We start from the raw sequence: 22,251 nt of genomic DNA, 5'->3' as shown, positions 1-22,251 counted from the left end.
AATGAGCGTAATGACAGCCAACACTAAGGTTGGCAACTGATTTAATAACCTCTCCACCGCTTTATAGGTGACACCAGGTATAAATCAGTAAAAAACTAATTACAAAAGATAGATATAAATGTTGCTTTTATTTGCTTTTTTATTTATTTTTTTATTTTTTTATTTTTTTTATTTTTTATTTTTTTTATTTTTTTTTTTTTAATTTTTTTTTTCTGTTTTTGATTTCTTTTTCTTTTTTATTTTATTTTCAATATTTTTTTTCAATATTTAACAACAAATTATATCTATCAAATTTCCTAATAAATTTGTTTTTCTTTCTCTTCTTCTCCTTCTCCTTCTTCTTCAGGTGACTTCTGTCTTTGCACAGGCTTTGCACCACGGTAATCTTCTTTGAAGAATGTCAGCAGTTTTTGCAAATAGCAAATTGATTGGAAAGTTGTTTGTTTGTGTTTGTATTTTTCTTGCGACACTGGAATTTTAATGAAATCGCCTACTGTGGTATTGATATTTTCTCTTGTTGTTTAATATTATTTGGTTTTTATGCTAAATAAAGATTGAAAGAGACTATATTGTCATGAAATATTAAGGAGACGATGAGTGATCCGATAGTAATACTTAATATCACTCTGTTATTTTCAATGTCTTCAATGGTTGATCTGATTGATTAGAAACTTTTAAAATTCATAACAGTAAAACACCAGAAACATCTCTCTTCCACAACGCGTGTCTCAGTGTCATAACATAACACAAGCTAACACAAGCAAATATTTTCAGGAGACAAACTGAAAAAAATATGCAAGCGAAACCTCTCTCCTCCATAGAGACTATTCATCCTTTTGTCTTATATTAATATTAATTGAATGGAAAATATGTCGTACCGGTGGAGATTTTACTTTCTCTTTTTCTTATTTACAAAAACGCACACAGTCGGTCTTATTGAAATGATAAACATTTTTTCTCATCAAAATAATACGTAATTAGTTTTTAAGAACATTGATCTATGAATAGTGATTCTTATAGCTACAAATTCATTTTTTGAGCCAAAAAAATTTTTCTATTAAAATCTGCTTCAGCCAACTTTTGAATGTGGTGGTACCCTACTTTTATGCAAAAAATCAAAAAAATCTAATGATAAAATCTCGAGAAAATCACAAAAAACCCTAATTTTAGACATATTTTGGCCCAAATTAACCCAACATAATTTTTTCTCGAAAATCGGGCTCCGTCACATTCGAGGGTTTAAGGCTATCTATCTTTGTGCAAAAAATCAGAAAAAACTAATGAGCCAATCATGAGGAAAGCTAATAACTAACGAACGAACGGACGAACGGACGAACGGACAAAGGTTAATTTATAGGACCTCCACCGGGGTAGGTCCAAAAAACATATTGATTTTCTTAAACCTAACAAAGTATATCAACAAAAACTATTACGAAAGGTAAAAAATGCCAAATGTCAAATATTTCAAAATTGACAAAAAAACTAACCCTGAGTATGAAATCACGTGCCTAAGTGCACTGTTTGCCACCGATTTGGATTTATCAGAAAAATTAAAAAATACACCCTTTTATTAAAATAATTTTGGAACTCATTTTTTAAGTATTGTTGCTTTAATTTTATTCGTAATCGAGGGGCTGCGATGGTTTTGATTTACCTCGAAAACAGGTTTTGAAGAGTTACTTTTCCATAGAAGGGTTGGGTCGACAAGGGTTGGGTCTGACGAAAAAAGACAGTCAATACTCGGTCAAAAGTCTCCAAAAATTTCAATGTTGTTTTGAAGAATTATTACCACTTACTAAAAATGACCGTTTTTAATCGTAACAAGATTAAGAAAATGAAATACTAAGTACTAAATAATACGAATTGGGTAAAAATGAAAATATAACTTTTGTTTAAGATAGAAGTTAAATAAAATTTTTACATGATAATAACGGATAAAAAATTTCTGTGATTTTGCATTTTCAGAAGTTGGTGAGAGATTTATTTAAGGTTTTTGATGGGTGGGGGTGGGAATTTGCTTGGATCAAGGGGCGGTCTTATTGGTTGGCGGGCGGTATCATTTGGTGCTAATACTCGAACAACTGATGAAGGACCATTATTATGTCGTTGTTGAGGATTCGCACTATGAAAGCGTAAAGTTTGTTGTTGCGCGCCTGTATTGACGTTTACGATTCGGTTAGCCGGTAATTGGTTATAGCTAGACTGCGCTCCAACGGTAGCCGGTAGCCGGATGTTTTGAAGGGTGCCTCCGGCGGCTGAATTACCAAGTTTGGATACGATATTTCGGCGTATTGCAGCTTCGTAGATAGCTTGTTCACTTGGACTGAGGTTTGACGGTACAACAATGTTGAAACGAACGCCAGTGTTGGGATTGTAGAATTGTTGCATTCTCTTCTCGACCATTTGTTGTTGGGAGGCCATCATTTGTTGGAAACTTTCTGCTCCTCCTTGCACTGGTGGCAGGTTTTGACGGTATTCTGTTGGAGAAAGTAGAGAGCATTTTGTATGAGTTTGAATAGGAGAAAATTAAGAATTGAAGGCAATTTTTGTCCTCAATTTGCTAAAATTTGCTTGAAGAGTGTATCTTGGAAAAACATAATTCCGTTGGAAATGGTAGGAAAAGGGTTCAAACGAAGAATGTTTAGAAAGCTGTTTTGGAGTTCTTTTAGTAGACGAAAAATCAAAAACAACAAAATTCGATTTAAATGGTCACTGTGGGCCTCGATTCAACAGAATCAAGCTATACATCCAAATCGATAGATAAGTCACAAAACGAAGTTTTACAAAATTACTCACGAAGTCTTGAAGCAGACATGTTTTTCTCATCTTCGTATTCTTTCCATGCTTGTTGTTTCTCCTCTTCAGACATTTCTTCATTTTGAACGTTTGCCAACAGTAAATCATGTTCATGGTAACGTACAATGTATTGAGGATGCTGTCGTTGTAACACTTCCGCTAGTAACGGATCCTATGGGACAAGACATGGCACAATTAAAGAATGACCTTCGAAGAAAATCGTAGTAGATCAAACTATTTAACTCGGAATATTTTTGCGTCATACAGAACATCACGTTTCATCTTCCGTTTGCTCTCACAACTGCACAAAACATTTTCAAATCAAAGAAACAGCAATATTTTTTTAATCTTCCGTGCCGCACAAGCACAATTGTTGCAAAAGTTCTTTTGCTTACGCTACTTTGTGATTTCTCTAATAATAAGAGTATCTGTAACCGCTTCATGCCTTTCATAGAAATTGACTGTCTTTCGTGTTATTTTTTCAGTGAAGAAAAGCTTGATAATGGCTAAGCATAGGGTGTTAAATAGAACTTTTTTATTTATTGATCGGGAACAGATATGGAAATAGCCTGAATTTTTTTAACACCGTGCGGTGGCTAAAATAAGCATAACACATGCAACAAAAAATAGTTTTAAAGAGATTCAATTATTATGTGGCTAAAGTGATTTTTTTTCTTCAAACAAATGTTTAACCTACTGTAAAGTTGATTATTTCGTATTTTTTACGAGCCATACCTTTGGAAGTTGTGGCGTTTCAGGATTAGGGCCAATGGCTTCAGGTCTGAACGAATAAAGTTCTCGGATTTCTTCATGTGTAAAATGACGTTCAATTTGCATTTCATCAACAACACGACTTGCGACAGCCAGTTTTGTGATCTGACGGTCGTAAACTTTCTCTTCCATTGTACCCTGTGAAGAGAGAAAGTAAAAGAGTTGAGAGTAGAAGGAAGTACGAAGTAAGGTGCATTTTATGTAGGAAATTCATCAAATTTCTTGCCTTCATGAAGTTTTTAAACTTGTGCAGAATCAAAAAAAAACTTTAAAAGCATTGAATCTTGACTCGTTCTTACAAAGATTTTGCTTGCTTCATATTCGAGAATGGGTAGTTCGATGTTTGGTCAATTTTGAGTTTTTCAAACTCTGGTTATCCACAAAACTGACCCCCTGAAAACGGCTTTTTTATGTTGGTAAATTCCCAGTGGACCCGAAATCCTCAACACACGCCTAACAATATTTTTCTGGAAAAGCCCAATTTCGTAAAGGTAAAAGAAAATGTTAGAGAGGAATATGACAGAATGTAGACAGAACCCTAACCTGGGCGATAAGACGATACACATAAACAGGTTTTTCCTGACCGAACCGGAACACACGGAACACGGATTGGACATCATGAGAGGGATTCCACGAACAGTCGAAAATGATGACACGGTTTGCTGCGACCATGTTGATACCCAGTGATCCAGCTTTTGTGGATATCAAAAACAACCGACATCTGTGAGGTAAGAACGAAAAGAATTGAAGAGGTAAAATCAATTGATTCTGAGCTTTGTCACTTGTCTCCTCCTATGACTTACATTTGAATTGCAGATTAAGCAAGCAGAAGAATTTCATTGGTAGATTAGGCAAAATATCTATACGCTACTTGAAAAATTCAACTCATACAACAGGGACTACTTCTTTAAGTTTTGCACAGATAATCGTTTTGTGACATTTATTAACTCCCAGCGGATTTTATTAAAATTACTTTCTATTCATAAAAAAATAATTTAATGTCTCAAGGGACATAATCACCATGGAAATTGTTTGAATACGAGGCAAGTGATGTTCGTGACGTAATTTATGAAAAGGTCTATTATAATAGTTTTATTTTTTAGCGAGTCCTTTTCGTGAACATACTGAGAAAATAAAAAAGGGTAAAAAAACGTCCACAATGGATTTTTCCCACTCGTCTGTTGAAAGACTGTGACTAAAAAAAAGCGTTCAAAGCAGAGTAGAATGGCAAAACACCAATGAAAGATTGACATACTTATCATTATCAGGATCATTGAAAGTATCCGACCATCGTTTCCTTTTTTGTACAGGAGTTGAACCATCCATACGAAAATAATCGATACCACGGCACCAGTTCAATTGGTTGCCTCCTATTGTACCTCCACCTGAAGCACAACGGAATGGTGAAATACTAATTCCAAACACCAGCTTTTTTACTTCTGATTAGTTTTCAGAGATTGAATGGTACAAGTAATTTAAGAGCACTTCAATAAAGATTAATTGTTAGTGTTTGGTCGGTAAAACTGTTGTAAAGGAGTATTCTAATTTCAATCTAATTATGATCTACTTCGCACAAAAAATATTTTCCATCTTTTCCAGATTTAGTTCAGTTTTGAGACGAGAGTTAAGGATAAGGCCTTATGCAAAATTATTTTAAATCATTGAAAGTTAAACAACAAAACTTACCCAAAGCAGATTCGATCAGATCCAGGGAAGCAAGACTTTGCGTGAATACTAAGATTTTATCACCAACCACTTCAGCATTAGCAATGATTTCGAGCATGATGACAAGTTTGCCACTCAATTCAACATTAGTCTCGTCCTCTTGCGTGAGGAATTCATCATACCATTCACTGAATTCGTTCGCTGATTTCCTCTCATCATATTCCTTCTCTTTATTGTATTCAGATTTCACCACAGCATCTTTGAAATTGACGCCCGATCGAAGAGAACCTCTTGTTTTGACATCTGCATCTGTCGAATTCGAATCTCCATTTTCCATCTCACTCAAATCAACTGCTGCAATATCACCCGCCCGTCTTGACGCCCGTGTTGCTCTTGCTGAGGCGGCGGGCGCAACCATAGTGGGTTTTTCGTCTTCGTCTTCACGCTCACTGGCGGATGTTTCTTCATCGCTGCTGTCAAATTTCTTTCGTCTCTTGCGTCGTTTGTCTTCATTTTCTTCTTCACTATCTGTATTCTCATCCCATGGCTTCTTTCCTGAGGTGGGAAGAAAAAAAGAAAATTAGGTCAACTGAAGAGTAATTAGTACAGAAATGATATGCAAAGTCTTCAATGCAAAATATAAGGAGTAATAGAGTATGGAGAAAAAAATATGAGTTATTTTATGAAAACTTATTATTTTATCCCGTATAATTCTCGCATTATCGTAACATTCCCAGTCGAAGACTCCGAATATGCAGACGACACTGCAGTACTTTTCGAATCTCGCGAGATTTTGGCTGAGTACTCACCGCTACTTATTGAACATTTCGATCTTTTCGGTATGGAAATCCATAAAGGTGACCTAGAACATCCAGACAAACCTGCGAAAACGGAAGTTCTATTCGTATCCGCTTCTGAGAAATCTTACCGAAACGCTGCCACTTTTGATGATACTGATCTTTCAAATATCAATTTTGGTGGAAGTTATTTCTTCCCTGTAGTTGAAAAGTTCTGTTACCTCGGCACCATGATTACCCGCGACTGTAAAGATAGCGAAGATGTATGTTGTCGAATCAAAAAAGCAGGTAATGCCTTTGGTGCATTACGTAGTTCTTTATTCTCAAACCCATCGATAACGTATGAAGCCAAAGGTGCTGCCTATTGTATCCTCATCCTTCCCATTCTTCTGTATGGTGCAGAATCTTGGTGTTTAACGGAAAATCTTTATAATCAATTACGAACATTTCATCATAGATGTGCTCGTTCAATGCACCGAATAAATCGTCGACACGTTTATTTACACCGGATAAGTAGTAATGAGTTGCTTGAAAATTTAAATATCCATTCGATTGATGTTTATATTACAAAAAGGCAATTGTCGTGGCTCGGCCACGTGTCTAGAATGTCTTTTGAAAGAATGCCGAGGAAATTGTTATCTTCGTGGGTCAAAAATCGTAGACCAAGGGGCGCACCTGAATTTACTTTTGGGCGTGGAATGTATAAAGCACTTCGTCGTGCTAATATCAGTAAAGATAATTGGTTTGTTTTGGCGCAAGATCGTTGTGAATGGCGTAGAATGATTAATAGTTTTACATAATGTCTATTTTTTTAGTGCTATATTGTTTTGCTTTATTACGCGTAGTAATTTCCTAGAGATATTTTATTTAATATTTAATTTTTTCTAGGCCAATTCCTAATGATCTAGGATGGTTCACTCTCTCTCTCTCTCTCTCTCTTATCGTAACATTTATATAACTGTATGGCACGTATTATAAACGGCTCCAATCGACATAGTGCCACATATTCAGAGATTTAGAGCTTGATTAATACTGTGGGAAATTAAAAGTTTAATGGCAGAAAAGTTCAGATCAAATAGCGTCGTTCGTCGTCATTCAAATAATCATACCTAAAAAGGCGGAGTTTTCAAAAATAATAACAAAAGTCAACAAGTCTACCTTCAGACTCTGATGCAGAGCTTTCTTCATTATCATCAAGGAATTCTTCCATGCTATCAGGAGACTTTTGACGTGCCAACCTTCTCAATCTTTCCAGGTGCAATGACCATGGGTGGCACCAAATTCTCGACAAACAATGAAAGTCTGAGAATAGCGAACTTCCTGGAAAATCAAAAGAAGAGTGTACAAACATCATTTTATAACAAAATTTCAACGTTCAGACGATAAATTGATTGGCTAATTCATCGCCAAAAATGTCAGAAAAATGGGCTTGCTCGCTATTATTATACCTCTAAGTTGAGTGTTTTTTTTCAACTGCACGAAAAGTTGCAAACCGAAAAACTCAGAAACCGATTTTTTCCCTCAACCCTTTTTCTTCCCCAAAATAAATAAAAAAGACTATTCAATATTAGATGTTGGGGATGATACCAAAGGTACGAGGATGTAATATCCAAGTACAGTTATTGATAAGAAATCAACCAACCTTTAAGTTTATTCATTGCATCTTGATAGACAAAGTTTTCCAGGTAATGTTGGTACATTTTCGTTTGTTTTGGTTGCATACGGACGAAGATAGTGTACTCGCGCTTCATCGGTAAGAATGGTGTCAACACTGAATAATCTTGTCGCTAAAATCATCAAAAAAAGTAAAATCAAAACCCTGAAGAAGTCAGATGAGATGGAGTTTTTATAAGGTACTTTAATAATTGGTCATTTGAAGTAATAAAAATGACGCGTTCTTTAGAAAAAGTAAAGCTTGAGAGAGAGCTTGTAAAAACTCCATCTCGTCCGAAGAAGTCCTATCAGAATAATCCATTAGGCTCAATTTCAAAACAGAAAATTTCAAAACAGAAATAACGACTTCATTTCGCTTGGAACAATACGAACCCTGGTATAGGACCTCAGATCCTCAGAGTCTAAAAGTGGATATGGTATTTGCTTGTAGAATCCAAAACTCGTTTGTTTTTGACAACGGTTTTCTACAAAACGAACATAGAGGATGCCTGATCGAGTTAAAGGTTTTGTTTTTAAATAAGAGTGACATCGTTTGCTTACTCATCAATTTTAATTTACTAGATTTTTCACATTTGATTGACACGGGTGTGGAGCAAGATTGATCAGAATCAGGAAAAACATTTTTTGCTTATATCAGCATAATATAACAATAGGTGATATGAAACAGGAGCACTTATGTAAAGACAAAACCTTTAAGTAAATAAGGTCCTATGTCAAGATTGGTTAAGAGGCTACCCAGCTGGTACACAACGTTGTTCCAACGTTTATTTATCATTTACAACGTCCATATAACGTTAGATAAACGTTGAAACAACGTTGTGTGTCAGCTGGGTATATGCTAGGGGATTGGGCAAATAAGAAGTAGTCTTTTTATGAAAATGATTGTTTCGGATGAGATGGTTACCTACCTGTACACAACCAGAGAGTAACTGGTACAAGACGTGACATCTCTGTTTCATGATTCTCACATCACGAGGTGTAGAGTTGGAACAACGTCCATTGTTGATCGGGTTAGCAAATCTATTTAAGAACTCTTTCTTTGTTCCCAGTAAATTAGGCTTGACGAAATCAACCATGACATGGTCTTAAAATAGAAATGGGACAGCAATGTAGAAAGTATATAACCTGATCTTAGAATTTTAAAATCAACGAATCTTCAATAGGAAAACATTACTTTGCTCTGCTTTGCCTCCTATAAGGAATACAAAATAGTGAATCCAAAGAAATTCTACAAAGAATTTTCACATCTATTTTGGATGACGAGTTGAAGGTGACGGTAGGCTATCTATTTTGTTTTTTTGAAAGGGAAAATACATACATTCAGGCAAGTTATTTTGCAAAGGAGTTCCAGTGAGCACAATGCGTCTTCTGGTTTTCACTTTATTCATTGCAATAGAAATGGCTGATGTGTTATTCCGCAAGATATGCCCTTCATCACATACAACCAAATCTGGACCTGTAGAAAAATAATTGATCAATGTTTAAAAACCAACACGTCGAGAAAGAATTTTGAAAACAGGAACATAATTGACGGTGAGGGAAGAGAGAAACTTTTAAAAAATAAGTCACGAATCTTAAATAAAACCACCGGAGGAAATTTCAGCATTTCAAACTTTCTAGATTGTCTAAAACAGACACTTTTTAAGTAGTTTTTTTGCAGCCCTAACACTCACATGTGTTGAACATGGATTATGGAAGACAGGAAGACAAAGATCTTACGTAACAAATAATCCTTTGTTTAACTTTATAAATGAAAAGTCAATTCATACCCTGAACTTAAATATTTGAAAGGTCCTTACCAGGGTCAACGAGATACTCAGTGATTTGTTCTTTCATTTTCTTTCCTTTGACAAACGTGAAATTGACGAGATTCCGATACATTTCGTAACCAATGATGAGCGCCCCACCATCTTCAAACCACTCTTTGAGCGTGCGGACACGGTCTTTCATACCGTTACAACGTGACATCACGTAAACCTTTGAATAGGAAAAAAGAATCCCAAACAGTGAATCGAAACAAAAAAACTTTCTTCCTTTGGGCTCTTCCAGAAAAAAAAGTAGAATTTGAGGGGTGGAGGATTATTGTGAATTTTGACCCTCGGACAACGGATCTCACCTCCCGGACATTCAAAATCACCCCTAATCAGACTGAATCAGTGCAAGTTTGACCCTAAAACAAGACAAATTTGCGGATTGTAAACTACCCTCCGGACAAAATATCCAATATCTCCTCCACCCACCAAGTACAGAAAACAACAGCCAAAGGAATATACTTACGTCCATCCTATCTTCAACGCTCAACCATTTTTCATACTCTTGTTCCCAATTCAAAACCGTGTTGAGAGGAGCGACAATCAAAAAGCGTTTCATTTTGATGTTTTCACTTTTCTCAATGGTACTGGTGAATGATACGATCTGAATGAAAACAAGATTCTAATATTTTCAATAATTCTTCAGGAAAAGAAGAAGAATCTTTCTGCAATTTTCAAAGAACAAGAATTTTCCATGTATATTGCTTTAAAGAATGGTCAAGAAAACTGTTTTCAAAATTGGAAAATGGAGGCTAGAAAAAAACTTAGAAATTGCTGAGAAACTTCCGGAAAATCTCAAAAACATTCAATAATACATTTTCATTGATAGATTCGTACCTGAAGTGTTTTTCCAAGGCCCATACAATGTGCAAGTAGACAACCACCACCTTCGTCGCCTTTCTTGTAACCGTTGATGCTCTCAATACAGCAATCATACATGAACTGGATACCTTTACGTTGATGAGGTTTCAAATGTTTGTTGATATCAGCCGACACTGAAACAAGTGGTTGCTTGTCCTTATTTCGCTCCAATACGTATTCTCCCTCACTGATCTCAAGAACTTTGGTGTATTCCTTGCGATCTTTGGCTGTTCGGTCGAGCAGTCTTTGGCGTCTTTGTTCTTCAAGTTCTCTTGCATGACGAGTCTCTTCGGTCAGTTGATTGTCTTTCATGATTTTGCGGATCTTCTTTCGTCCTTTGGTTGGTGATTTACCTTCTTCATCGCTCTCCTCATCCTCATCGCTACTATTCTTCTTTTTCTTCTTCTTACCACGCCCTCCTTTCTTCTTCTTCCCTTTGTCTTTCTGATTCTTTTTACGTGTGATAATGATCGAAGCATCACTTGATTCATCAGATTCCGATTCAATCGTGTGTTGAATTTCGTCATCATCGGAATCGTCTGATGAAATCTCCTCAAAACTAGAATCAGACTGTTTTCTTCGCCGACGTCGAGTCGATTTCGTTTGGACATCAGAACCACTGGATACAGTCTCAGCATCATCATCATCTGCATTCTTTTTCTTCTTCTTAGTAGCTTTCTTACCATCCTTTTTCTTCCCTTTGGTTCGCCTGCTTTGTCTTGTTGATCGTTTCGGTGTGGCTTCTTCAAAATCAGAATCATCAGAGTTCACTACCTCGGTATCTTGTTGTACTTCTTCGACATCAGAATCGCTCTTATTTTTCTGCCTCTGCTTCTTTTTCTTTGGTTGTACTTCTTGCACATCTGAATCTTCATTAGAATCATCTTTAGGTTTCCGTTTCCGTAAGAATTTCTGTTTTGGTTGACTCTCATCATCATCACTGTCATCACTTTCTGGTGGTATTTGTTCCTTCTCATCTTCATCTTCATCTTCATTTTCATCTTCATTTTCATTTTCAGAACGTTTCTTATCTTCACCTTCAGATTCCCCAGATTCGTCAATTTCCTTCTTCTCATCTTCTTTCTTTCCCTGTTTACTCTCCTCGTTATTTTCTTTATTTGAGTCATCAATCTCATTATTCTCACTATTTGAGTCAATGTCTTTTTCACCTGAATCGGAATCTATTTCAGGTTCATTCATTTCAACATCATTGTCAGCTTCAGTGTGCTTATCTACCACTTCATCCTCCTTTGTTTCACCACTGTCCTCTTTGTCTAGTGATTCATTATTTACAGGGAAAGCAAGTTTTGTTAAACTCACAGAACAACTTAAAGCTTTCTCAGACAGTTCTTTCAAAGGTGGCGGACTACCTATAGTTTCGTCATCACTTTCATCAGCTTTTTCAACTACTTCTTCAGATGTCTCTTTAGAAGTGTTTTCTGGGTCCTCAACATTTTTATCATCAGTGTCTTTCACAGTAGAATCGGATTCATTTGCATTGTTTTCTTTATCAACAACAGGGCTATGAGAGTTTGAACCCTCTTTAGAACGTCTTACTGTTTTAGTGGGTTTGATGGGTAATTGATCAATAAATTTGACTGTTGGTTCAGGACCGAGCATTTTATTTGTGATTTGTTCTTTAGCTTCTTCTCTCCTCTTTTCGTGTAGTGCTTCAATGCTCGGTATAAACTCATCCTCGTCTGATGATGCATCTTGATTTTTTACAACCTTTTCTTTACGTTTCTTTGATTTCCTTTTTGAACGTATACCTGACGGTCCAGGTTTTTCACCATCAATAACAACACCATCGACAATCTCCATTTCCTTCTTCTTTTTCTTAGACAAAACTTCATCGTCAGAAGATTCAGAGGAGCTCGATCGTTCTGGAGGACTATCACTCTCAGAAGAAGGTTCAGATTGTTTTTTACTATTACTTAAACTAAGCCTCATGAAATTTTCAAGTTTCTTTTTAGTTTTCTTAGGTTTTTCCTTTGCTTCTTCTTCTTCCTTATTTTCAAGTGGGTCTTGTTTCTTTTTAGATTCCTTTTTAGTATCACTATCACCTTTCTTGTTGAGAAGTTCTTGTGCTGCCATTAATACAGCTTTATTAAGGACAGTCTTTTTACCACTTTTACTGATCACCACAATCTCTTCGTCAGATTCTTCACTGCTTGATAGAACAACAGTGACCGACTTCTTCTTGTCTTTTTCCTTTTCCTGTTTGATTTTTGGTTCCTCTGTTTTGACATTAGCTTTTGGTTCCCCAGAGTTCTGTTCAGTAAAACTGCTTTTCATTTTAACTTGGGAATCTGCTGTTTTGGAAATTGCATCGGAGGCATGTTTTAATCGCTTTTCTCTGTCTTTCAAAGAAAGTCCATCTCCGACGTGGGTTTTCTTGACTTCAATTGTTGACTCATGAGCTCTATATGTATGTACGTGATTCATCATAATACTGCATTGTGAGATATAAACACTTATTTGACTTTGATCGCAATGGAAACATTTCCATTTCACTTCCTCTGTTGCCTCTAGGAGTGTTTTTAAAAACGGTTTTCCTAAGTTCCTTTTTATGCAGTGTTTACAATAAGCTTTCTCACAGAAATCACAACATACTAAATTTCCACCATCTCCACACCAAGTACAGAACTCTTCCACGCCTTGTTCATCTCGTGCATAATCATTGGAATTGATGAACTTCAAGCAGCTCTAGAGGAAAGAAATATTAAATTAATAACTGTGATAAAATCAACAAGTATTGTGTTGCAGGAATAATAAAGTATTTGTATATCTTAGCAAATCTTTTTGTGACGACTGGTCACTGTTACCACTAAGCCACTAAGCCACTCATTGGGTAGGTTAGTGGCAACCAGGAATCAAATTCACAACCCTTAGATTGCAAGGCGAATTTTTGTTTCTAACCCTTTAACGACTGCATGCTTTTTTTTGTCCGTGCCTACCGCAGCCTTTTGAACTGACTGTTCTTAAAATACTGAGTCTTTTTTCGGAGGTGGTTGGTAAAATACCGCAATATTTTAAACATCCTGTGCCAAAAAGACTGAATGACAAAATAACTTGGCAAAAAGTACTTTAGGGGTTCGCGACTGTGAGACGAGATAAGTCACTCGTCAATATAAAACACGGAGTTGGGGAAAATTCATCATTAAAAGGGGTTTTCTTTTAATATTTTTTCATTTTCTGATTATTTGTACTTCTTTTTTCCATATGTGATATTAATTTTTTGTATCTGACTGCAAAAAAGAATTACACAACTATAAAGTTATAAGAGAAAATTACATAGAGAAAATGGTCAGGGTTTATAAAAAGACTCATATCAGCATGATTGAAATAAACCATAACTTTTTTTGAATTTTGTTTTGGACTTTTTGTTGGACTTCTGGATAGTTGGATATTTTACGAATTTCAATTTTTCGGTATACTTGGAACATAATGCCCATGCGAGATATCTCGTCATCAGTATTTTTGGCACGGAACGTGATGATGAGATCATCGGTCCTTAAAGGGTTAATAACCTGTTACATGCCAATTTACAATGTAGAATGGCTCAGAATATTTGCCTATAAGCCATATCAAGTTTGTTTATATTGAATAAAAACTGGCTTTGCAGCCCCTATTATGATATACTTATATTATACATACTTTGCAAAGAATGACTCCCAATCTTGGATGCTTACAGACTTTTTTCACCTTCCATTTGATCTTCTTACTGCATGCCGTGCAATTAATTTCGTCAGGAATTTCAACTGTTAGTGTTATAAAAAGAAAATATATTTAATTTGCTATGTGATCATAACTTCCTAGAGAAAAAAATCTCTTAAAAACAGGGCTTCTGAAGTAGTAAAAACTTTTTATAACAAGTTCATGGAAGTTCTTTTTTACTAAAGCAAGTGGCTTTATCCATAATTATACTTTCATTAAAGGTCTCTTTAGTTTCCTTTGATCTCATCATTCAGCCATATTATCAATGTATACTTCTTTCCTCATCTCCCGGGAAATGTTAACTCCTTTTTTATCAGAATCCATAGTACTAAATTACAACACTTCCTGGGGCACCCCTTATCTCTGAGCATCTGCTCAAAAATAGTGTTTGTGGTGTACTTTTAATACAATGGACCAAATTTGATATACAACCCGACAATGTTTAGCTTTCCTATTTCCTCCAATAGAATAAATTATTATATATTCTTTAAAATTCAAAAACTCCAAGATATTGGATTATTTCTGGCAAGGGGAATAACAATAGAAATTTCAGTAAAATTAACCTGGAGTGTTGTCAATGATATCAGGACTTGGAGTTGCTCCGTTACTGTTTGAATGGTTACTTGGTGCTGGAGATATCAGATCAATCCTTTCTGGAACTTGTTTCTTCTGTACAACACTGAAAAAAAAAGTTGAGATAAATTAGCCCAAAAATGCATTTAAAACAAAAATCTGTTTTTAAACCAAAATATACCAGTTTTAGTTTAACAAAAACTTTATATCCTATCATACCAACTAAAAGGAAAACAAAATATCACCTAGAATTGTTGTGTATAGTCTCAATTTCATCATTGTCAGCTTGCTAGAAGAAAAAATAAGATATGATAACTATTCAAGTCACAGCATGCCAGTAGAATTTTTAATTTGTCTTCAATATTTTTAACCTTTGTGCTGCTTTGTGTGAGGATATCTATCAAATGATACAAATGAGAGAGAAGAGTCCACCTTTAGAAATATTTTTTTGTTTCGAAAATAAATCAATTACAAACCAACTAACCTGCTGTAAAAGTAATTCAAGTCTCTTTTTTCTGTCGTCCTTACTAGGACCTGATTTCAACTGCATCTTAGAGCTTATGATTGTTCCATTGCTAATTCATTTTCTCGCTAAAATATAAAATAGTAAAATATACTATTAATGGGACCTCCCAGCATCACTCTTCATGATGTGATCATGTGACAATGTGGTGTGATCACACCGTGCAAATTTTTCCTCATCACAAAAATCAGGACAATTTGTCATTACAAAAAAACAGTGAAAAATAGCCTAAATTAAAATGCATAGCAATTAAAATCACAGACCACATAAAATTCTTGATCATGCCATCACGCAAACGACTTGAGGCCGACCCGGGGAGTCTTTCACAAGGCCAAAATATTTAAATTTCATTTATTTGCAATTTTATTGTGTTAAATAAATTTTAGTGCAGTTATTTAGTTTCAAAAGGTTATTGGATTGTTTGGTACTTTTAATCCCATCAATTTTTGCGCCTTTTATCTTCACACAGAAAACATTTGTGAAAATAAAAGGCTCACAAAATAAGCTTATTTTTGTGCACTTGTCTGCGCGAAAACTAGAGGGTGTGCGAATTAGTAATCACTATAAATGTGCAGAAATATTATTCTAGTGCTCCTTTAAAGAATAGTCGAACGTGCGCAACGCACTGGGCTCAACTTCAGTAGCTTCAAATTATTTATAGGCCCAATTGTAGACCCCAAGATATTCATCAAAGGAAAAAGTGTGCCAAATTTAGCCAAATCTGACAATTTTTGAAGTCTCCAGGCTGCCCTAAGGTTTTAGCCTCGTTTTGGCGAAATACTGGTCCCAAGGCCCCAAAAATCAAAAGTTTTGAAAAATGGAAAAAAAATCCCCAGATATTCACCTAAGGAACAAGTGTGCAAAATTTCAGCCAAATCAAACAATTTTTGAAGTCTCCAGGCTGCTCCAAAGTTTTAGCCTCATTTTAGCGAAAAACTCGTCCCCAGGCCCCAAAAATCAAAATTTTTGAAAAATGAGAAAAACACCCCCAGATATTCACCCAAGGAACAAGTGTGCCAAATTTAAGCCAAATCTGACAATTTTTGAAGTCTCCAGGCTGCCCTAAGGTTTTAGCCTCGTTTTGGCAAAATACTCGTCCCCAGGCCCCAAAAATCAAAATTTTCAAAAAATGAAAAAAACACCCCCAGATATTCACCCAAGGAACAAGTGTGCCAAATTTCAGCCAAACCCAAGCATTTTTGAAGTCTCCAGGCTGCCCTAAAGTTTTTGTGACAGACAGACACACACACAGACACACAGACACACAGACATTGTCAGATTGTAGCTCAACTGAAGTTGAGAATACAAGTCCTCTGCTGATTTACTGATTTAGTTTTTCTCTCGCTCTGTAAATTGTAGCGAGTTTCCAAAATTGGTAGGGGGGTTTGTACTTTTACGGTGTGATGGGATTGGCCCTATTTTAGTACAGTATTACGGGATTTGACGAAAATGAGACAGGAAAAATGGTATTGTAAAATCAGAGGGTGACTGTGATTAGCCTTATTTTTTATCAGAATACCGGTATTTTAACCTCTAGGTACAAACCGGTGTGACGGTGTTATTAATTTTTTCAATTTTTGGGGATTCCGGGATTCAGCCAAAATTTTGATGGGAAAACTGTCATTCAAACGCTGCCATTTCCAGCAGCATGCACTAAAGCAAACTTTCCTGTTCAGAGTTTGAACATGTTACTGTCCTAATTGGGAAAGTTTTTGGGAGTTTTCCAGCTTCCTGCTGGGAAATATTTCAACTTTTAGGCAACACTTGCCATTTTAAAAAGTGTTTCTAACTAACTAGCCTAAATAGCCAGCCTGTTCTGTTAAAAATGGAATAGCTAGCAAAATAAAAACCCAAAGACAACAACTTTACAAGTTCTTGGATTTCAGACAGTTAGTGGAAATACCTCCATTTAAAGCATGTTCAAAGTTCACAATAACGACTTTCTTTTTATTACGGAAACCAAACAAGTGAGAACAAGTCATTAAAACTAAAAGTCAGCACTCCTTGGTTGTGACGTAGTTTTGTAATTGATTTTCACAGTTTCTTGTTTCTACGTAAATTTTTAAACCTCTTAGTAGGAGAAAGTGTCATTCTATGAGGAATTTTATAACACTTCATGGCAGATTAAAAAGACAATTAGAAAACGAAAGTTTCTTCAATTTTCATTTTCGCATTTTATGGGGAAGGATGAAATTTTCAGAAGATGCTTTATTCGATATGAGGATTCCCATTTCCGTAAAATCGCGATTCCCCATGGTTGCGAAATGGTAGCTATGGGTAATTCCTTTGATTTGTTCTTTTGCTATTTTCTTTTGTTCTGTGTGACTTAAATAAATCATTTTCGACAACGGATCACGTGGTTAGTGGTATCCCACAGGGTAGTGTCCTTGGACCGTTATTGTTCGTTCTTTACATCAATGATCTTCCTGAAAGAGTGATATCATCATTTATACTCCTTTTTGTTGATGACACCAAAATCTTCCAAGAGGTCAACACTATCGAAGACTCTATTTCCATCCAACAGGATATAGACGCGCTAGTCAAGTGGTCGAAAGAATGGGTTATTAAATTTCCATCCCGACAAATGTCACGTACTAACTATTGGCAAATTCTCTGACATCAAACATGCCTATCCATATTGTTTGGATGGAAATCAGCTAGAACATGTTTTTGAAGAGAAAGATCTTGGGATTGTGATCAACTCAGAACTTACATTCGAGGAGCATATTGCAAAGCAGGTAAAGAAGGCAAACTCAATACTAGGAGTGATTAACAGGAGCTTTGAACATCTGAATCCATCCATCTTCCTAATACTATATACTTCGTTTGTCCGTCCGCACTTGGAGTATGCTCAGTCGGTATGGTCACCTAAACTTCGAAAATATGTTAATTTGATCGAGGGTGTACAAAAACGCGCCACAAGACTCGTGCCTATCTGCAAAGATATGTCCTATGAAGAACGCTTGCGCATACTTGACCTCCCCACACTTGAATTCAGGAGACTCTTTTGTGATATGGTCCAAGTATACAAACATCTCCACTACTACGACAAAAATACTCTTCCAAGTAAATTATCGACTCGAACATGTCCTAACAGGAGACACAATGATGAGCTGATACCAGATTTTGGTAAAGATGGATTCCGAGGCACACAAACCAACTCGTTCTTTTACAGGAGTATACCAAACTGGAATAGATTACCAAGATACGTTGTAGAGGCAAAGACTGTCAAAATCTTTAAAGAAAGACTCAACAAAGCTTGGAAAAAACATCCGAAAAGATTCGAGACAAGACAATTGTAATCAAGATCCGGTTCTCAGAAGCCCTCGTGTGCCTTGAACTTGTATACATTATTATTATTATTATTATTATAAAGACGCTTCGCAAATCAAAGTACTTCCACTAACTGTCACAAAGTTTTCCAGTTCCTGTTCAAGCATAATTTCCGATTAATGCAAAACTTGCCATTTTCATTTAGTGTTATCAAGACTATGCCTTTTTGCAAAATGAAAACCAGAACATGAAAAATGGAAATCATCACATGCATGAAAGTTTGATTGAAACAAAATCAAAGAAGGTTTGAGTTAAAAATGTCAATACTGGATATTTACTTACCAATTGATTTTTATCAAACCTTTTCTCAAAACTCAAAACAAAATGTTGAAATTCTGGTGATGTGTGGTGTGGTAATAATAAAAAAGGAAACAAGAAGAGAGAGAAGGAGATTATTCATAAAATTTGCCAGAACAAAAAGCAAATCCTCTGCAATGGAGAGACATTTAGACCCAAATAGTTAAGCATATTTCCTAGGTTTATATCTGTATAAAATCAATACACACCTATAGGCCAGTGACAATTCAGTCAAATGATCATTCTGAATGGGAGCAGACAGAGATTATCCCCTTTTGAATTAAATTTCTTGGAACTTCTTGTCCCTCCATCTCTGGGGTGTCACGTGACATACATCTACCAATCACATTTAGCGCGCGTTAAATTTTTTTTAATAGATTTGAGCAATGGCAAAAAGTTTCCCGCGAAAAAGTGGCGGTGAAGGCGGGCTAGAGTATGTCTATGAAAAATAGGGGCGGGCATCTTAATCTCCCCTCCCCCCCGGCCCCGCGCCTTCTTCTGCTTTTCTTTTATCGGCAATCTCGTTATTATTTTCAACCACCCTCTCTCTTGACCCCAGGCTGCCTGACCCATGCCCATTGAGTTTCATCAAGCCCAAAGGGCTAGAGGCGAAACTTTAACCCTTCTCAGGCAAGAGAAATTGAATTGAAGCTAATTATTTCCCATCCAAAACGCACATACAAAGCGCCGTAATCATGACGACGGATTGTATCTAGCAGTTCCTTTGTTTTGGAGGATTACGATTACATTTTTTGAAATCTAGCGATAGATTTTAGTTTCTTTCATTTCAATCCGGCGTTTGTGTAAAAACTACGCGCAGGCGTTCTGGATGATTCTGATTGACACGTTGAGGTTGACGGGGGGCGAGGTAGTTGATTCCTCCAGTTTTACGGCACTGATCCCCTTGTGTTGCAGAATCGTTTAACGGCCCTGGCTTGCGAGGTTGTATTGTATTTTTAACATAGTATACACGATTTTCACATAGCTTTTGCTTTAATCTCATGTAATTTGAATGAAAAAAATCATAAGTAAACAAGATAGAAAGTAGCCTAGTGACTAACAATTTTAGCTCATTTTTCCATTTTGGCATATACTGTATGGGCCACTGTAATGTAAGTATAACAGCCAAAAACATTTTTTGAATGAATAAAAAGAGAAATAAGAGCATATCTATAAACATTTTTAAAAGGCATTTACGCTTACTTTGTCTTTACTTTTACTTGTCTACGCGTGCGTAGTTTAATCCGAAACCCGAGAATTGCCCTATGGTATGATCTTCATTTTCATTTTAGTAAATCTTCAATTTTAGAGGGTTATTTAGTGGTATGGTGATTATTGTAACCATCTAAGAGACACAGTGTGCAAAGCTTCAGTTTAGTGTGAGTTGGTATTTCACAGACTGGTCCATTTTTACCTAAATTGCTAACTTTCAGCATAACCGCTGCAAAATTTCAAGTCAATCAAAAATTTTCTAGATAGAAGGGTTAAATTCGAATTAAAACTTGTTTTTAGCCCCTGGAAGTCTTAGTAGAATAACTTTTAAGCCCATGGTAAAATGAGTTCCCCCGAGTTTCCCGGAGAATCTTGTTCGGATTACCCCCTGGAAATATTTACATATATATATACTAGCCATAGCTTTCACTAACTGCCACCCGCTACAAATGCTTATAACGACTAAATGCTGATTAAAGCTTTTTAATGCTTTATAGTGAAAGTTTCGAAAATTATTAGGAGCAAGAATCGCAAATTTGCGACTAAATATTTCCTTAAAAATGAAGGTCATTATCAACATATACTAGCAAGTAGCTGTCGCTAAGAATGCCCCGCAGAGCTTCCTATCGAAATATCCCTAAGTAAGCAAAATTACGCATGTGTAGATTTTAAATTCGTTTTATCGGTAAAATTTAAGTTGGAGGAAGAAAGCTTGGTTTCAACTTTACATTTGAGATGACATGGGATAGATGGTCGCTCACATCTCAAAAAGAGAAGTTATCGCTCACATTAATCACAGTGAAAACGCAAAAAATTCTGAAATTGATTTGATTCTTATAAAGTAGACACTTATAATAAAAATAAATATGCTCATCTTTTTCGCCATCCTTTGTTTACTTTGTAAGAACTAATCACCGAAAGATATATTGCCTTCAATGAAAAGTTATTGATTTAATTCTTATAAAGCACATGCCTATAATAAAAATAAAAAAGCTCATCTTTTTCGCCATCCTTTGTTTACTTTCTAATAACTAATTACCGAAAGGTATATTGCCTTCAATCAAGAGTTATTGATTTGATTCTTATAAAGAAAATGCTTATAATAAAGATAAATATGCTCATCTTTTTCACCATCTTTTGTTTACTTTGTAAGAACTAATTACCGAAAGATATATTGCCTTCAATCAAGAGTTATTGATTTGATTCTTATAAAGAAAATGCTTATAATAAAAATAAATATGCTCATCTTTTTCGCCATCCTTTGTTTACTTTCTAATAACTAATTACCGAAAGGCATATTGCCTTTAATCAAGAGATATTGATTTGATTCTTATAAAGTAGATGCTTATAATAAAAATAAATATGCTTATCTTTTTCGCCATCCTTTGTTTACTTTGTAAGAACTAATTACTGAAAGGCATATTGCCTTCAATCAAGAGTTATTGATTTTATTCTTATAAAGCACATGCCTATAATAAAAATAAATATGCTCATCTTTTTCGCCATCCTTTGTTTACTTTGTAAGAACTAATTACCGAAAGGCATATTACCTTCAATCAAGAGTTATTGATTTGATTCTTATAAAGTAGATGCCTATATAATTGTTCATCGAAAATGTGCATAGAATTACCTGCGTTTGAAAACTTAACCCACAAATTAACGCACAACAGAAAAAAACAAAAAACCCCGAAGGGAAAAACAACGAAAAACGTCCGCCGCGCATTTAGCGAACCCGATAGCTACTTGCTAGTTTGGTAAGCTATAAACGTTGCCGGATAATTACGGAACACTAATTAACCGGAAGACCGATTACAAAACAAACGCAAAAATCGAGATTCCTGTCCAATATCCTTGCGTGAAGCTATGTAGGCCACCCTACGCTCGCAAGCTCGCTACGGGCGGCAAAAACGAACGGTCCATTGGATAATGTGACGTTTGGCTATTTTAAGCGCTTAATTTTTGTGCTTTTGAAATAATATATATGAAGAAAGATATGTTGTTTCGTTCTTTGATACCTTAATGCCCTTAATTTTCGTGGACTACCACCACTGCGCGGAAATTAAAGGGTGCGCGAAAAAAGCCTATTTTCGCGCACTAGGCCGCGCGAAAATTAAAAGGTCTGCGAATTAGAATAATTAGAAAATCAATTTAGATCCTTTTTTTAATTGTATTTTTATATATATGATATACTTTTAAACAAGGTACTCAAGAAAGTCACAAA

General features: G+C 35.7%; 1 protein-coding gene across 2 annotated transcripts; it reads right to left on the bottom strand.

Annotated features, from left to right (window-relative positions):
- Window positions 1-1,865: 1,865 nt before the first annotated feature.
- LOC136813608 (transcriptional regulator ATRX homolog) lies at window positions 1,866-19,169 on the bottom strand. 2 transcript variants are annotated; one of them, XM_067070106.1, is made up of 18 exons: window positions 19,028-19,169; window positions 15,150-15,256; window positions 14,911-14,954; window positions 14,656-14,771; window positions 14,033-14,136; window positions 10,352-13,081; window positions 9,981-10,118; window positions 9,503-9,680; window positions 9,022-9,159; window positions 8,612-8,787; window positions 7,672-7,816; window positions 7,188-7,349; window positions 5,254-5,787; window positions 4,823-4,952; window positions 4,111-4,288; window positions 3,532-3,705; window positions 2,797-2,968; window positions 1,866-2,477 (listed from the first exon to the last, which is right to left on the bottom strand). In XM_067070106.1, exons 2-18 carry the CDS (start codon window positions 15,213-15,215, stop codon window positions 1,981-1,983), a joined length of 5,682 nt encoding a protein of 1,893 aa, XP_066926207.1. In that variant the 5' UTR covers window positions 15,216-15,256; window positions 19,028-19,169; the 3' UTR covers window positions 1,866-1,980. The 2 variants fall into 2 exon arrangements, with proteins under 2 accessions (XP_066926207.1, XP_066926206.1); XM_067070105.1 differs by lacking the exon at window positions 19,028-19,169 and adding an exon at window positions 18,804-18,908.
- Window positions 19,170-22,251: the final 3,082 nt, after the last annotated feature.

The sequence above is a fragment of the Clytia hemisphaerica genome, unplaced genomic scaffold (assembly GCF_902728285.1).
Source record: "Clytia hemisphaerica strain Z4C2 unplaced genomic scaffold, Clytia hemisphaerica genome assembly, whole genome shotgun sequence".
NCBI lineage: Eukaryota > Metazoa > Cnidaria > Hydrozoa > Leptothecata > Clytiidae > Clytia > Clytia hemisphaerica.
This window is presented reverse-complemented; position numbering and strand designations above follow the sequence as displayed.

What these genes read in the sequence shown, in the direction of transcription:
- LOC136813608 (XM_067070106.1), bottom strand. Translation starts at nt 15,215, where the DNA reads ATGCAGTTGAAATCAGGTCCTAGTAAGGACGACAGAAAAAAGAGACTT. An exon ending in TGGGAGTCATTCTTTGCAAA is followed by an intron (nt 13,082 to 14,032) that starts GTATGTATAATA and finishes TCTTTCCTCTAG; the next exon opens with AGCTGCTTGAAGTTCATCAA. An exon ending in AAACGCCACAACTTCCAAAG is followed by an intron (nt 2,969 to 3,531) that starts GTATGGCTCGTA and finishes CTTGTCCCATAG; the next exon opens with GATCCGTTACTAGCGGAAGT.